This window comes from Anomaloglossus baeobatrachus, chromosome 4, assembly GCF_048569485.1.
Source record: "Anomaloglossus baeobatrachus isolate aAnoBae1 chromosome 4, aAnoBae1.hap1, whole genome shotgun sequence".
Taxonomy (NCBI): Eukaryota; Metazoa; Chordata; class Amphibia; order Anura; family Aromobatidae; genus Anomaloglossus; species Anomaloglossus baeobatrachus.
In genome coordinates, this window is record NC_134356.1 from 595,841,250 (window position 1) to 595,857,672 (window position 16,423).

At 43.6% G+C, this 16,423-nt stretch overlaps 1 protein-coding gene across 4 annotated transcripts in view; it reads right to left on the reverse strand.

Annotated features, from left to right (window-relative positions):
- The window catches only part of GMCL1 (germ cell-less 1, spermatogenesis associated), a 188,552-nt gene that overhangs the window by 22,989 nt on the left and 149,140 nt on the right, over positions 1-16,423 (reverse strand). For all 4 annotated transcript variants that reach the window (XM_075346157.1, XM_075346160.1, XM_075346159.1 and 1 more), the window contains exons 11-12: positions 9,050-9,119; positions 292-367 (exon numbers count right to left, since the gene is read on the reverse strand). In XM_075346157.1, the coding sequence (XP_075202272.1) occupies positions 292-367; positions 9,050-9,119 (146 nt within the window). The remainder of the gene's footprint in view (positions 1-291; positions 368-9,049; positions 9,120-16,423) is intronic.

The following is a 16,423-nucleotide window of genomic DNA, read 5'->3' on the forward strand; positions in this document are numbered from 1 at the left end:
TATGCATGTATTATACACACACAGATATATCATTCAGCAGTGTGTGTGCCTCTGAGCGCATGTTCTTGTGAATACCAACACATACACTACAAAAGCAAAAGCGTACTGAGCAACATCTCACCCATCACAGTAAAAATGACACCTCCAGCTAATGGCTGGGCCTATTACTTAATAACTCTTTCTGAAACAAATGTAAAAATCCATTAACAGGAAAGCAATTTCCTATAAATGCCAGTAATTTGGAGAGAAAAAAAAAAAAAAAAGAAAAGCAAAGCCTTTCAACGCTCTTACATCTCCGTCTTTCGCAAGTCTCCTGCCGCATCTCATGCTGCTGTTCTCAAGTTCTTCCTTATTGATTTCTTGAGGGCTACAACACATAATGGGGAGATGGGTTTGATTTCAAGAGAGTGTGACACAAAAATGACGCATACATAAGAAGCTGTGAATAAAAGGTTGATTGATTTGCGCTTATTCATAAATCTGTGCTGCTGGCTCTTTAAGCCCCCGATATACCTCCCATTAAACCTCCACAAAATCAGGATTGCATAGAAAGAACCTTTTGGCTCGGGAGGAATCTGCCTTTGTGATTTCTGGTTTCATCCGCAGTTCAAGTTAATTACATTATAAAATGTTGTAATCAGTGACTTAATTGGAAGGGAAACAAGCAATTTCATACTCGCTTATATAGACAGGCAGTGATCTGCGAGTCGAGACTACAGTCTAATTACACGCAAGGAAAATGTTCCAAAACATGTCAGTTTTTCACTATCCGAGACGGTGGCTCGTACCGCTGCTCCACTTTCATGCTGGGAAGTAAAAGTCAGTTTTGACGGCTCGCACTAACGCTAGCCTGTGTCACTATACACAAGGAGTTAAAATCAGGGGTCGGAGCGTCTCTTTTCATGGCCTTCTACCAATCTTTAACTTATCGTGCAACACAAAGGTGGAGAACTTCATCACTAGAAGGGGGGCACTGTATAGTAATCGTTGTCATCATGCCCTAATCTGCCATTTATCTCCTAAAATCAGACATTTGTTATGTATGCCACTATGGGCAGCGGGTGGCCTCCTTTAGGTGAAGCAGAAACACCAGCAGTGGTATGTGTGTGTGTGTATATATTATATATATATCTATATATATCTATATATATCTATATATATCTATATATATCTATATATATCTATATATATCTATATATATATCTATATCTATATATCTATATATCTATATATCTATATATCTATATATCTATATATCTATATATCTATATATCTATATATCTATATATCTATATATCTATATATCTATATATCTATATATATATATATATATATATATATATATATATATATATATATATATATATATATATAATGCAAGATGAAGAAGTCATGAGATTTACCAATGCGACCACTTCCTTGTATTTCCCTTACTGAGCATGTGCGGCACTGCTGCATTAAATATCTATAGGAGTCATAGTAGTGTTCCCCAATTCCAGCCCTCAAAAGCCGCCAACAGAGCATGTTTTCAGGATTTCCTCAGTATTGCACAGGTGATAACTTAATAATCTGCACAGGTGATGAATCCAATACCTGTGCAATATCAGGAAAACAGGCACTGGTGGCTCTGGAGTTGGGGAATACTGAGTTATAGACTGTTAACAGAGCGATGTTCACACATGCTCACTACCAGGGGACTTTGGCCCCCTACTATTGATAGGTGGGTACTTCATTTTCTGGAACAATTTCAAGGGTGCAAACACTTTCGGCCATGACTGTATATACCATATACTGTCAAGACATTTCCAGGTCACAGCAACTGCAGGTCACAGAGGCCTGGGTGTACAGCAGTCTCACCTCATCACCAATGGTATCTACAGTATTAGATCAGACAGACATGGTGGACAGCAGTTTGAGAAGCTTCTTCTAATACTGGAGATACCATAGGAGCTGAAGTGAGAAGAGGCTCCTCATACTGCTGTTCATCCTGCCTTTCTGATCTAATACTGAAGATACTGATGTAAGTAGAGTCTGCTCACATTCCTGTCCTGGCTGACAATTTTGGAGATACCAAGAGAAACAAGGAAAGAAGAGGTTGATCAGACTGCTGCCAACCCTGTATTTATGATCTAATACAGCAAACCCCAGAGGTGCTGAGGTAAGAAGAAGCTGCTTACACTGTTGTCCACCATGTCCATCTGATCTAACACTTGAGATACCAGGGTAATGAGGTAAGACGAGGCTGCTCAAACTGCTGTCCACCATGTCTTCCTGATATAATACTGGACAATCAAGAGGTGTTGTGAAAATAAGAGGATGGACACACTGCCGTTCACTCTGCTTTTTTTCAATCTAATAAAACTAATCTGCCATTTATCTCCTAAAATCAGACATTTGTTATGTATGCCACTATGGGCAGCGGGTGGCCTCCTTTAGGTGAAGCAGAAACACCAGCAGTGGTATGTGTGTGTGTGTATATATTATATATATATCTATATATATCTATATATATCTATATATATCTATATATATCTATATATATCTATATATATATATATATATATATATATATATATATATATCTATATATATCTATATATATCTATATATATCTATATATATATATATATATATATATTATATATATATATATATATATATATATATATAATGCAAGATGAAGAAGTCATGAGATTTACCAATGCGACCACTTCCTTGTATTTCCCTTACTGAGCATGTGCGGCACTGCTGCATTAAATATCTATAGGAGTCATAGTAGTGTTCCCCAATTCCAGCCCTCAAAAGCCGCCAACAGAGCATGTTTTCAGGATTTCCTCAGTATTGCACAGGTGATAACTTAATAATCTGCACAGGTGATGAATCCAATACCTGTGCAATATCAGGAAAACAGGCACTGGTGGCTCTGGAGTTGGGGAATACTGAGTTATAGACTGTTAACAGAGCGATGTTCACACATGCTCACTACCAGGGGACTTTGGCCCCCTACTATTGATAGGTGGGTACTTCATTTTCTGGAACAATTTCAAGGGTGCAAACACTTTCGGCCATGACTGTATATACCATATACTGTCAAGACATTTCCAGGTCACAGCAACTGCAGGTCACAGAGGCCTGGGTGTACAGCAGTCTCACCTCATCACCAATGGTATCTACAGTATTAGATCAGACAGACATGGTGGACAGCAGTTTGAGAAGCTTCTTCTAATACTGGAGATACCATAGGAGCTGAAGTGAGAAGAGGCTCCTCATACTGCTGTTCATCCTGCCTTTCTGATCTAATACTGAAGATACTGATGTAAGTAGAGTCTGCTCACATTCCTGTCCTGGCTGACAATTTTGGAGATACCAAGAGAAACAAGGAAAGAAGAGGTTGATCAGACTGCTGCCAACCCTGTATTTATGATCTAATACAGCAAACCCCAGAGGTGCTGAGGTAAGAAGAAGCTGCTTACACTGTTGTCCACCATGTCCATCTGATCTAACACTTGAGATACCAGGGTAATGAGGTAAGACGAGGCTGCTCAAACTGCTGTCCACCATGTCTTCCTGATATAATACTGGACAATCAAGAGGTGTTGTGAAAATAAGAGGATGGACACACTGCCGTTCACTCTGCTTTTTTTCAATCTAATAAAACTATGTCCATCTGAACCAATACTGTAAATACCAGGGTACTGAGGTAAGATGAGGCTGCTGTCCACCAGGTCTTTCTGATCTAATACTGGAGAATCCAGAGGTGTTGAGAAAAGAAGAAACTGCTCACACTGCTGTTCACTCTGCTTTTTCCAATCTAATACTGGAGATATTAGGAGCGTGGGGATAAAAATCTGAAACAAAGTGTACAGCAGTGTGAGCAGTTTCTTCTTACTAGTATTAGATTAGAATATGCACTGGGAGCACATCTTTCTACACATGATGGAAAAGAGTGACACATCCTACTGCACTTGCTCACAGGCACACATTTCATAGGACAGGTTTCAGTCAGTGTAAGCAGGCTATGTTAATGTACTAATTTGATTAGCTCTCTAAGCAAAAAAAAAAGTGTAATTTGGTAATTAAAATATATAAATTACATTTCCTTTTGAATTTTTTTTTTATATTTCTGGAGACCACCCTTTAAACTAACCTTACAGATTTATCCTCACCCCACAATTGCAGATACTGGAACGTGGTATAATTAAATGTTGAGAAAGGTGAAACTTAATGGACTTGTGTCTTTTTCAACCATGGGGTGGCTGTACCATAGGAGACTGAGAAGGTTTTGGCCACTAAACAGCAAAAAGAAATAAGCAAATGGATCTAGGGTCTAAAATCAGCCCATAAAAAAGGTAAAATCCTGTGAACCAAGCTGACATTTCGCGGCATCAATGTCAGAGTCAGTCTGTAAAGGTTAGTCGATGCAAATCTGTGGGCAAGATAAAACCGAAGGTTCGGGGAGACATTCTTCCTTTAATCATCTGATTTCAGGTTTGCCACATGGCTATTCCAAGAAGCTTCGAATTTCTTGTACCATCTATCATTTCCACAGCTAGGTCCCAGAGGCCTAGCAATGAGACTATTATTCACAGGTGAACTAAGGCGACACTGTATTTCGAGCACAGAGGATTTTCCCGCAGGACGGCGCTGAACACTTCCCTACTGCAGGAACTGAGGATCCTTTATGAGGCTGACAAGATGCAGCGGAGCAGATAGCAGAGGTGAGACAGGGCTGGCAGCCAGGCACAAGTATCATCATTACCACGCCGCTACTTAACAATACCACTCAATTATTTAAAGGGACAAAGCTTTGCCTAAAGGCTGCGAGATATTATTACTGGCGAGATCAAAAATGGAGCTGTCTTTGTAAATCTCATCTGTGAGGTTTCCCACTGTAGCTTGGCTGACAATTCTCGGCCTCCGCAAAATGTAAAACAAAGGACGATGGCTGTCGTTACCAAGTTGAAGCGGGTAATATATCATATCATATAATACCATGATGACATCTGTGATATTTATACATAGGGGAGTAAACGAGTTGCAATAATCACTTAACCCCTTAACGACCACGGGCAGTAATATTACGTCCCTGCAGTCATAGTGTTAATCCCCACCGGCTGCCGCGGGCAGCTGGGGGGGATCCACACATTTCAGCTGATTTGTACAGCTGACATGTGTGCCTTGCAATTGCTATCCACCCGTACCTGTTAACCGCTTTAAATGGCACTGTAAAAATATGACAGCGCCATTTTAATGGAGATCTCGGTAATCACATACTCACAGGCCTCCACCGGAAGTCATGTGACATGATCACGTGGATCCGACGGTTGTCATGGTAGCACAGGGTCATGTGATGACACCTGTAGCTCACAAGAATCAGGTCCTGTAACCAAGTACTGCAGGTTACAGAGTACCAAGTACTGCAGGTTACAGATCAACAGCATTTCTCCCGATCTTAGCGGTGCTGCTCTGATCGGGAAAAATGAATGACTGATCAGACTGCTCATTCTTATAGTCCCCTATGGTGACTAGTAAAATAAAATAAAAAAAAAGTGTAAAAAAAAAGTTTTAAAAACTAAAAAAAAACAAAAAACAAATCTAAAAGTTCAAATCACCCCCCTTTCACCCCCAATGAAAATTAAATAGTTAAAAAAACAAAAACAAAAAAACATCCGCATATTTGGTATCACCACATTCATAAATAATCAAAATATATCAATCAATGTGATCGGTAAACGGCGTAGCAGCAAAATAAAAATCCAAACGCCAAGATTATGTTTTTTGGTCGCCACAGATTTTGCACAAAATGCAATAACAGGCGATCAAAACGTAGCATTTGCGCAAAAATAGTACTGTTAAAAAAAGTCAGCTTGGGACTCAAAAAATTAAGACATCACTGAGCCATAGATCCCGAAAAATGAGAACGCTACGGGTCTCGGAAAATGGAGCAAAAAATGCGCCACTTTATTTGGACAAAATTCTGAATTTTTTTTAACCCATTAGATAAAAGTAAAACCTATACATGTTTGGTATCTACAAATTTTTACCAACCTGAGGCATCATACCTACACATCCTTTTCCCATTCTACTTGGTAGCGCGGTAGTTTTATATTCTATTTTCTGGTCAGTGTTTACCACTTCCAAACAGGATACACGCGGAACCTGTCTACTACCTACGGCTTCCGATTAGTTACCCTTCTGTCACCAGAGTCCAACTCTAATCCTCTTCTAATTCCCTGAGGTATACGCTACCTACTCCGGTTTTTAAAGCCAGTTCATCCACACATCCCACTATCCTTCGCCTGTGAGCGCCGGTGTCCATTCAGTCAATATTTCACTCTGTGCCAGATGGGTAATCAGTGCAATGACTGGCACAGTGTGGAGATATTGGTGTAGCAGCTGGACAGAAATATGATCCTGGATGCTGCATTCAGGACAGATTTGAAAAGAGAAAGTTTGGCAAGAGGCAGACTAATCAGAGTTGCTGTAGTCCAGACGAGAATAAATAAGAGCCAGTAAGAGTTTTTACTGTTTCAAATGTGAGAAAAGGTGGGCTTCTGGATACTTTTTTTTTTTTTAGATGTAGGGGACATGAGCGAGTGGATGACTGGATATAGGGAGTAAAGAAGAGATCTGTGTCAATATGACCCCAAGACAGTGTGCTGCTTGGGGAAGCTATGGTTGACCCACTGCAAAAAATATATAAAATCGGGTATAAGTAGGTTAGTAGAGGGAGGAAACAAAAAAAAAAGTTCCATTTTGAAGAAATTCAGTATTAGATGGAGGAAAGACAATGTTATAGACAGCGGACAGATAATCCCTTGTATTTTGTATAACAGTGGGGGTAAGGTCAGGAGAAGAGGTGTATAATTGGGTGTCATCAGTATATAGATGGTACTATAAACCAAATCTGCTTATGATTTGTACAAAGGGGCAGTGTATAAACCGAAGAAGAGGGGGTCTAGTATTGAGCCCTAAGGAACCCCAATAGTAAGGGGAAGAGGAGAGGAAGAACAGCAGACAAATTATACCATGACTGAGCCATCAGAGAGGTAGAGGACAAAAAGAGAAGTTTGATTAAGGCCTATAGAGTGAAGCACATAATGAGGAGGGGCTGGTGGTCCACAGTGTGAAATGCTACAGAGAAATCCAAGAGAATAAGCAGGGAGTAGTGACCATTAGATTTAGCGGTTAGTAAATCATCTACTTTAATAAGGGCAGGTTCAGTAGAGTGTAAGGAGCGGAAATTGGGTTGTAAAGGGTCAAGCGGAGAATTATCTGATAGATAGCGGATTAGTCAGGAGGGCACCAAACATTCCAGAAGCTTAGAGATGAAGTGGAAGTGAGAGACAGACCTGTAGTTCTGGTCCAGGGAGGTTTTTTTTATTTTAGTAGAAGGGTTATGACCAGTGATGAGCGGGTGAGCTCGCCACTGCTCAATACTTGATTGAGCATCAGGGTGCTCAGGTACTCTGTCGAGTATCGCAAATGCTTGGATGTATTTGTGACGACATGTACTCTCATGGGTTAAAGTTTCTTAAAATCCAGCCAGACAGCATGATAGATTGTCTATAAATGGGGGAGAAGTCCCTCATTGTTTTTACAAGACTCTTGTTGACTCAATGTAATTGTGTTGGCCACTGAAAGCTAGAATTATTGTTCTCCAGACTTTTCCAGCAACCATTGTATTGTAGTTGTGTATTGATAATGTAATTACGTTAGTAGCCATTGTCTAGTCGGTGACTCCCAGATTACATGTACACCCTCAGTCTTTCTATGCACATCATTTAAATGAACATTATCCATGCAGCTTGAAATTCATCCAATGGGAGAAGCAATCTTGTCCAACCAATCGATGAGGACACAGTGTATCCTAAGGGAAGGTTATGGCTATAAAAAGGGACTTCTTTAAGCCACCAGGGTTGATGAAGGTTGATGGATGCTGATGGATCCAGTCTAAGCTCTTTGGAGCTGACTAGAGGATCAGGATATCTTATGGCTTCAATCTAGGGACTCCGGATCCGGTTGGAGACCATATCCACAGCCTAGGGATTTCGACTCCGGCTGCCAGGATTTTAACATCAAACCAGGACTACCTAAGGAGGACACTCAGGTTGGGACAGTTCAGTCACCTGTTACAGACTTTGCAGACCTCAGACAGCTTGGAACCTGTGAGGCATGGACATTCTAAATCCCTGGTGAGCCAGCGGAAGGGTGAGACTCTGTTGCCTGTTACATTTGTGTGTTTTGCTGGTTATGTGTTATGTGCCGTTAATTGTTTGGGGATCCAATAAAGTCTAATTATTGTGGTTCCTTCACCCTGTGTTGTCTGAGTAGTGTTACGCCCACGGTTAAGGAGGCCGGCGTTCAGTTGGGATGAGCCCTGAGCCACGCTGTCTTTCTAAAGGCGGCGGGTTTTAGTGGACGAGAGCACCCACTGAGCCCCGTGTCTCCACAGTATTGTCTGTGAAACAAGAACACAAAGTCGGCTTCCTTCACCGAATGATGGGAGTCGGCACCTCAGTGAGAGCCATTTGAAGTATTTCTACATTTTTGGATGTATGTCAAGAAAAAAAAAAAGGAAAAACATGCTAAATCCTAAAATCAGCCATCATTTACCGTGAAAGATGCGAGTTGGTGTGCATACCCGCATCAAAGGCAGGGACACTGTCTTTGACGTACATGAACGTCAAAGAACATGAAGGAGTTAAAGAGAACACGGAACGTTTTATATATTGCTCTTTTTTATGGCTTTTACCAAGACGGAATTGCTTACAGGGTAATAATTCAGAGCAGCCTAAGGACACTCCCAGAGAATATCCCGTGAGCCATCACTCCTAGGTAAGGACCATAATAATAAACGAAATACAAAAGGCACAAATATCTCTAGAACTGGATTTAAAAAACCCTGAATATTCAAGGAAGTAGTGGGAATAAAAGAGCAAAAAGTGGTCAACCAACCTGATAAAGTCTTTAACAAAAGTACATGTTTTTTTTCTTAAGTCTAAACATATCTTATGTCATGTTGTTGAATAGAAGACTATAAACTCACCCGGTGTCATTATCCTGCTCGGCGCGGAGCATGGTGAACCACTGCTGCTTGTACACGGAGGACAGCCACTCTGAAAGGAGAAACTTACAATAAACTTCACAGATATTAACTACTGCTACACGTGATCACATTTTACCAATGCTCTACACACAGCACATAGCTTGGACTATAATCAGCAGCCAGCATTAAAAATTCCCATACATACATACATAGATATATATATACACACACACACACATATATATATATACATTCATATGGTTATAGTGTGTGTGTGTGTGTGTGTGTGTGTGTGTGTGTGTGTGTGTTTGTGTCATATTTAGTAATGTTTTCTTCTATATCACAATCCTTCTAAAAAGTTAACATTCCATTTCTTGAAATTTTCACCCTTACCATTGGGGCTTTTGTAGACTTAAATAGTCTATTTCAGGAAATTTATATTTACATTAGTAGCAATGACCAGACTTTGATCCTATCTTGTATTAAAGCGTCTAATCAGCGTGTTAAAAACGAGAGTCATTGTGAAAGGAGGAGGGAGCTGTGACATCGCCTACTGTGAGATCCTATGTTAGCTGTGTATAGAGATTCTAACTACCATTATAATCCTGTCTCTAATGATAAGGATACTGCTGTAAAGGCTTCCTGAAAAAAACAGGAAGTATGATTCCATATTAGATGCAGTGGCCAGTGTGAAAGTTATGGTTGGCAATTTTTTTTTTTAATTTTATTATATTTTTTTTAAATAATCATAACATGAAAAATAAATTGTCAAAAATTAAAAACAAAAAATAAATAAAATACTACCAAACACAAAAAACTGATCTAAAATGGAATGCGTTATCAGAAAATGAGCTATTGTTTAGGTGTCTGGAAAATTAATCAGCAGACCCTCCAACCCCTCTCGTCTGCTTCAGTGATAGCTTCTGGGACCCGGGGGCTGTTACAGCAGTCACTGTAGAGCAGAGGCAGGGTCGGCTGCTGAACGCTTAGACCCGATTTTCCCCACTTGAGCTATGAATATCAGCATAGCTAGGGTTACACTGGTTTACACATTTCCTTCTGCAGAAACACACATTTGAGAAGTGTATGTCAGTGGTAGTCAATTATCACGGTTACATGAGGAAGGGATTTCTGTCAGCCGTTTCTTCTAGTTTAGAACACAGCAGGTGAAAAGCACAAATGTATTTTTTCCCCAAGGTATGTGTAGTATCTGTATTCCCTACTGTTCCCTTGTGCGACTCAGTTATACCACTGTGTATTGTAATTAGGTGCGATTAAAAAATTGATTTGTTGACGTGATATCTTGGAAGTAAAAGAGCCATTTGTATTATTAAGGAAAAAAAAATGTCTTGGCTTTTTCTTCTTTGTGCATTAAAGAATTCACAATGTTCCCATTACGTGCAGCAGTTTTGCTGAGCCAGTGTGGGCTGAATTCCCAATTCTGCATAATGCCGCCTTTTGGCTACTAACATAGTAGGGGAGATAGCGGATACTTTCTATTCTTCCTTCCAAACCCTATAACACCAGTGCCATAAAGGGCAACATGGAACACAAGCCTCTCTGGATCTAGAAGGAGAGCGATATTGTAGTGCTCACTAACATACAGCAATGTATTACAAACAAAAAAAAAAGTTGCCAAAAATCTGTCATGTGACTGCTAACTTTGGGGCATAGTTTTTCTATCTGGGTATTACACACCGCTGGAGGCAAACGAATTCAATATGCATGAAATGAAATACCGTATTTTTCGCTTTATAAAAGACACACTGGATTATAAGACGCTCCCCAAATTCAAAAGGAAAAAAAGGTAAAAAAAGAATAAATAAATATGTATATATGGGCTCTGTTTTATAATCCGGTGGTGTCTTACCGCTGTGCTGGGGTTGCAGGCTCTACTCCACGCTGACTCTGTTCTGCTCTGTTCTGTCCTGACTCTGCTCCTTGGTGGTTCTGCTTTCTGCAGGGTCTGCCCCGTGCTGGCTCTGTTCTGTGAGGAGGCAGTGAGGCACGGGTTCTGAACATGAGGCAGCGTGTGCGCATCTGCACACGTGCGGACTCTGGACACCATTATTTGAAGTCTATTGTCAGAATGGCTTGTACCTCGCCAGCTGCCAACCACAGCAGGTGCGCCGGCCGCCGCCGACCACAGCAGGTGCGCCGGACGCCGCCGACCACAGCAGGTGCGCCGGACGCCGCCGACCACAGCAGGTGCGCCGGACGCCGCTGACCACAGCAGGTGCGCCGGACGCCGCACAGAGCTCCTGCCTCCTGTGACACCTCTCAATCACCATCCAGTAAGCTACATTCGGATTTTAAGACGCACCACTCATTTTACTCCCAAATGTTTGGGAGGAAAAGTGCGTCTTATAATCCGAAAAATACGGTAGTTTTGGTCAGACTCCGCCCCACTCTGTGATTAGCGGCTTCTGTATATGGAAATGTGCACTGAAAGCCTGGTGTGGCCAGGGACAGCTCTCCCAGCACTGCTATAAACAAAATCTAAAATCCATCACTGCGCCAGAACGGCTGCAGCCACTAATTTAAGTGAAACATCATTGAACTCAGGACCTCTTTGCCTACATCATGCTTCTCTTAGATGAGGTTACAAAAATCTGGTGACAGACTCCCTTTAAGGCCTCTGCCACACTTACGTGACAAAACGTAACGTTTTTGTCACGTACGTGTTAAAGGGGTGGTTTGGTCCCCATGTGCCGTGTTTATGGCACGTACGTGTTCTCCGTGTGTTATACGTAATAACACACGGAAACCGGAAAGCCCGCCTTACCTGCATCATCCGGCGCTGTCTGTGGTGCTGAATGACAGCGTCGGCCAAAGCCACGCCCCGCTAACGCGGCTTCCGGCCCCCAGTGAAGGAGAAGCGTTGTTCAAATTCACTGGGGGACGGATGCAAGGGGACAGCCGCGGCAGAGACTGCAGGTATGGTGGAGGTGAGTATGTGTTTTTATTATTTTTACACTGACACGTGTCTTTCTCCGGCACGTGTCATGTGGGCCCGCATCCACACTACATCCGTGTGGTACGGGTGCCGGCCGTGTGACACCCGTGCTGCCGGAGCAACATGGACACGTCAACGGTTTTAAAAAATGGACACATGCAAGTACGGAACGGTCACACGTTCCGTTCCTGAATACTTACGTGGGTCCAAAACAATAACAATACATAGGACCACGTGGGCCCGTGTCTCCGGTACGTGGAAAAAAAAAGGCACACACTTACCAGAGGCACATGAGTGTGGCAGAGGCCTAAAGGGAAGCCCTCAGCTGTATGGAAGAGTGGTATGGCTAGGCACTTGTCTCATGATAATTATTCTTTTTTTTCAGCAGAGATCAAACGAGCCAGTTAGGAGAAATCTAAAGTAAAAGATATGCAAATGAGGCGTGGAAGATGCAACCCAGCTTAATTTGCATATTTATTCCACTTTAGATTTCTCCAACCTTGCATATCGGATCTGTACAAAAGAGGCATCATTTATAATTGGGGGGGGGGGGGGGGGGCATGTCCACTGCCACACTAATACTTCCACACTAATACTTCCACGAGTAAAAACGTGACACAGGTTTTCTCTTATTAAAAGGAAAATTTATTCTAAGTCCATTTTCCATAACTTATTAAAAAAAAAAGCTATTGTGAGAGGTGAATATGGTAAGTTCATGGGAGCAAGGCCCATAATATTAGCAAACTGGTTTGAAGGGGCGTTAATACCCATAGAGCATTACACACGCTGCCCGGCCAATGTATTCATATACAGCTCAGCATTAAAAGGAAAATCAAAGCTTTCAAAGGCAAAAAATAATCACCTACTTCAAGGAAATTCATGTCATCTTCGAGTCAGCCATTATTATTTCATTACAGCCGGCTCGGGGACGGTCTGTAGTCTCCTGATTAGATCCTATGCAGCCGCTCTCAGCGTATTGCTAACGGCAGAAGAAGGAACCTTGGCAAATGGGAGATTTTATCCGAGACGATCAATCTGAGTCTCTAGCTACAATGGAGACCAGGGTTTCTATTATAACAAACAAATCTTGCATATAAGAGGGAGGATAGGCGTTTGGCGATGGCCGGCGCTGCGGTAGTTTCATTTGAAAAAGGGTTCGGTCTGAACTAGGCTTAATAAAGCTACTAGACTATACCTGGGAGTGTGGAACCTCTCGTCTTCTACAGCAGCGCGGACATCTCCAAACACATATCCTCCATCCTATATGCAATTATACGCAGAAGGGAAACTTCTACCTAGGGGACTGCAGGACCAATACAAACACAGGCCTATACTGGAGATGTAACCTTCCCAGCTCCATCAGGTGAACGCCGCCTTACCCCCCACCATTACTGTCCCGCTCAGGACCCCCTATGGCTGCTGGCCGCCTCCTCTTTGGTTGGTCTGGCCCTGCTGCAGCTGCGGTTTATTTTATTTAACCCTAAGTGTTGAATTGATGGAGCAGAGTCAGGGCTTATTTTGGGGGGAGAGACTACGTTTTTCTTGATACCATTTCTGGCACAGGTGACTTTCATTGCTTTTTACAGCATTTTTTTTGTGTCATAGTGGCGACCAAAATAAAACTGCAATTCTGCTGATTACGGTGTTTGCTATTTTTTATAACATAATAGCTTGGACTTATCTGGAAGTGATGATATCAAGCGCATTTTTTCATTATCTTCATCTTTAAATGTTTTCTTTTTCCTCATATTTTGAATTTTTCTTTGATACCCAGAAAGCTCAGTGATGATGGGCTCAGACATTTTTAACAGACCCCAGGTAGTCATACCAACCCATTGGCACAGAGAATGATATATCCTCATTCTAGGAGGCTGTTAATGCCGCTGTTAGGCTATGTGCGCACTTTGCGTCCTGACCAGTGCGGAAAGAAGGGAATTTTGTTTACTTACCGTAAATTCCTTTTCTTCTAGCTCCAATTGGGAGACCCAGACAATTGGGTGTATAGCTTCTGCCTCCGGAGGCCACACAAAGTATTACACTTAAAAGTGTAAAGCCCCTCCCCTTCTGCCTATACACCCCCCCGTGCATCACGGGCTCCTCAGTTTTGGTGCAAAAGCAGGAAGGAGGAAAACTTATAAATTGGTCTAAAGTAAATTCAATCCGAAGGAAGTTCGGAGAACTGAAAACCATTCAACATGAACAACATGTGTACACAAAGAACAACAGCCCGAAGGGAACAGGGGCGGGTGCTGGGTCTCCCAATAGGAGCTAGAAGAAAAGGAATTTACGGTAAGTAAACAAAATTCCCTTCTTTGTCGCTCCATTGGGAGACCCAGACAATTGGGACGTCCAAAAGCAGTCCCTGGGTGGGTAAAAGAATACCCCGGTAATAGAGCCGTAAAAACGGCCCCTTCCTACAGGTGGGCAACCGCCGCCTGCAGGACTCGCCTACCTAGGCTGGCATCTGCCGAAGCATAGGTATGCACCTGATAGTGTTTCGTGAAAGTGTGCAGGCTCGACCAGGTAGCCGCCTGACACACCTGCTGAGCCGTCGCCCGGTGCCGCAAAGCCCAGGACGCACCCACGGCTCTGGTAGAATGGGCTTTCAGCCCTGAGGGAATCGGAAGCCCAGAAGAACGGTAGGCTTCGAGAATTGGTTCCTTGATCCACCGAGCCAGGGTTGACTTGGAAGCCTGTGACCCTTTACGCTGGCCAGCGACAAGGACAAAGAGTGCATCCGAGCGGCGCAGGGGCGCCGTACGAGAAATGTAGAGTCTGAGTGCTCTCACCAGATCTAACAAGTGCAAATCCTTTTCACAATGGTGAACTGGATGAGGACAAAAAGAAGGTAAAGAGATATCCTGATTGAGATGAAAGGGGGATACCACCTTCGGGAGAAATTCCGGAACCGGCCGCAGAACCACCTTGTCCTGGTGAAACACCAGGAAAGGGGCTTTGCATGACAGCGCTGCTAGCTCAGACACTCTCCGAAGTGATGTGACTGCTACTAGGAAGACCACTTTCTGCGAAAGGCGTGAAAGAGAAATATCTTTCATTGGCTCGAACGGTGGTTTCTGAAGTGCCATCAGCACCCTGTTCAGATCCCAGGGTTCTAACGGACGCTTGTAAGGAGGGACGATGTGACAAACCCCCTGCAGGAACGTGCGTACCTGTGGAAGTCTGGCTAGGCGCTTCTGAAAAAACACAGAGCGCTGAGACCTGTCCCTTAAGGGAGCCAAGCGACAAACCCTTTTCCAATCCGGATTGAAGGAAGGAAAGAAAAGTGGGCAAGGCAAATGGCCAGGGAGTAAAACGCTGATCAGAGCACCAGGATAAGAATATCCTCCACGTCCTGTGGTAGATCTTGGCGGACGTTGGTTTCCTGGCCTGTCTCATAGTGGCAATGACCTCTTGAGATAACCCTGAAGACGCTAGGATCCAGGACTCAATGGCCACAGTCAGGTTGAGGGCCGCAGAATTCAGATGGAAAAACGGCCCTTGAGACAGCAAGTCTGGTCGGTCTGGTAGTGCCCACGGTTGGCCCACCGTGAGATGCCACAGATCCGGGTACCACGACCTCCTCGGCCAATCTGGAGCGACGAGGATGGCGCGACGGCAGTCGGACCTGATCTTGCGTAACACTCTGGGCAGCAGTGCCAGAGGAGGAAACACATAAGGCAGTTGGAACTGCGACCAATCCTGAACTAATGCGTCCGCCGCCAGAGCTCTGTGATCTTGAGACCGTGCCATGAATGCCGGGACCTTGTTGTTGTGCCGTGACGCCATTAGGTCGACGTCCGGCATCCCCCAGCGGCAACAGATCCCTTGAAACTCGTCCGGGTGAAGGGACCATTCCCCTGCGTCCATGCCCTGGCGACTGAGAAAGTCTGCTTCCCAGTGTTCTACGCCCGGGATGTGAACTGCGGATATGGTGGAGGCCGTGGCTTCCACCCACATAAGAATCCGCCGGACTTCCTGGAAGGCTTGCCGACTGCGTGTTCCGCCTTGGTGGTTGATGTATGCCACCGCGGTGGAGTTGTCCGACTGAATTCGGATCTGCTTGCCTTCCAGCCACGGCTGGAACGCCTTCAGGGCAAGATACACTGCCCTTATCTCCAGAACATTGATCTGTAGGGAGGACTCCGGCGGAGTCCAGGTACCCTGAGCTCTGTGGTGGAGAAAGACCGCTCCCCACCCTGACAGACTCGCGTCCGTCGTGACCACCGCCCAGGATGGGGGTAGGAAGGATTTCCCCTTCGACAATGAAGTGGGAAGAAGCCACCACCGAAGGGAGGCTTTGGCTGCCTGAGAAAGGGAGACGTTCCTGTCGAGGGACGTCGACTTCCTGTCCCATTTGCGGAGAATGTCCCACTGAAGTGGACGCAGATGAAACTGCGCAAAAGGAACTGCCTCCACTG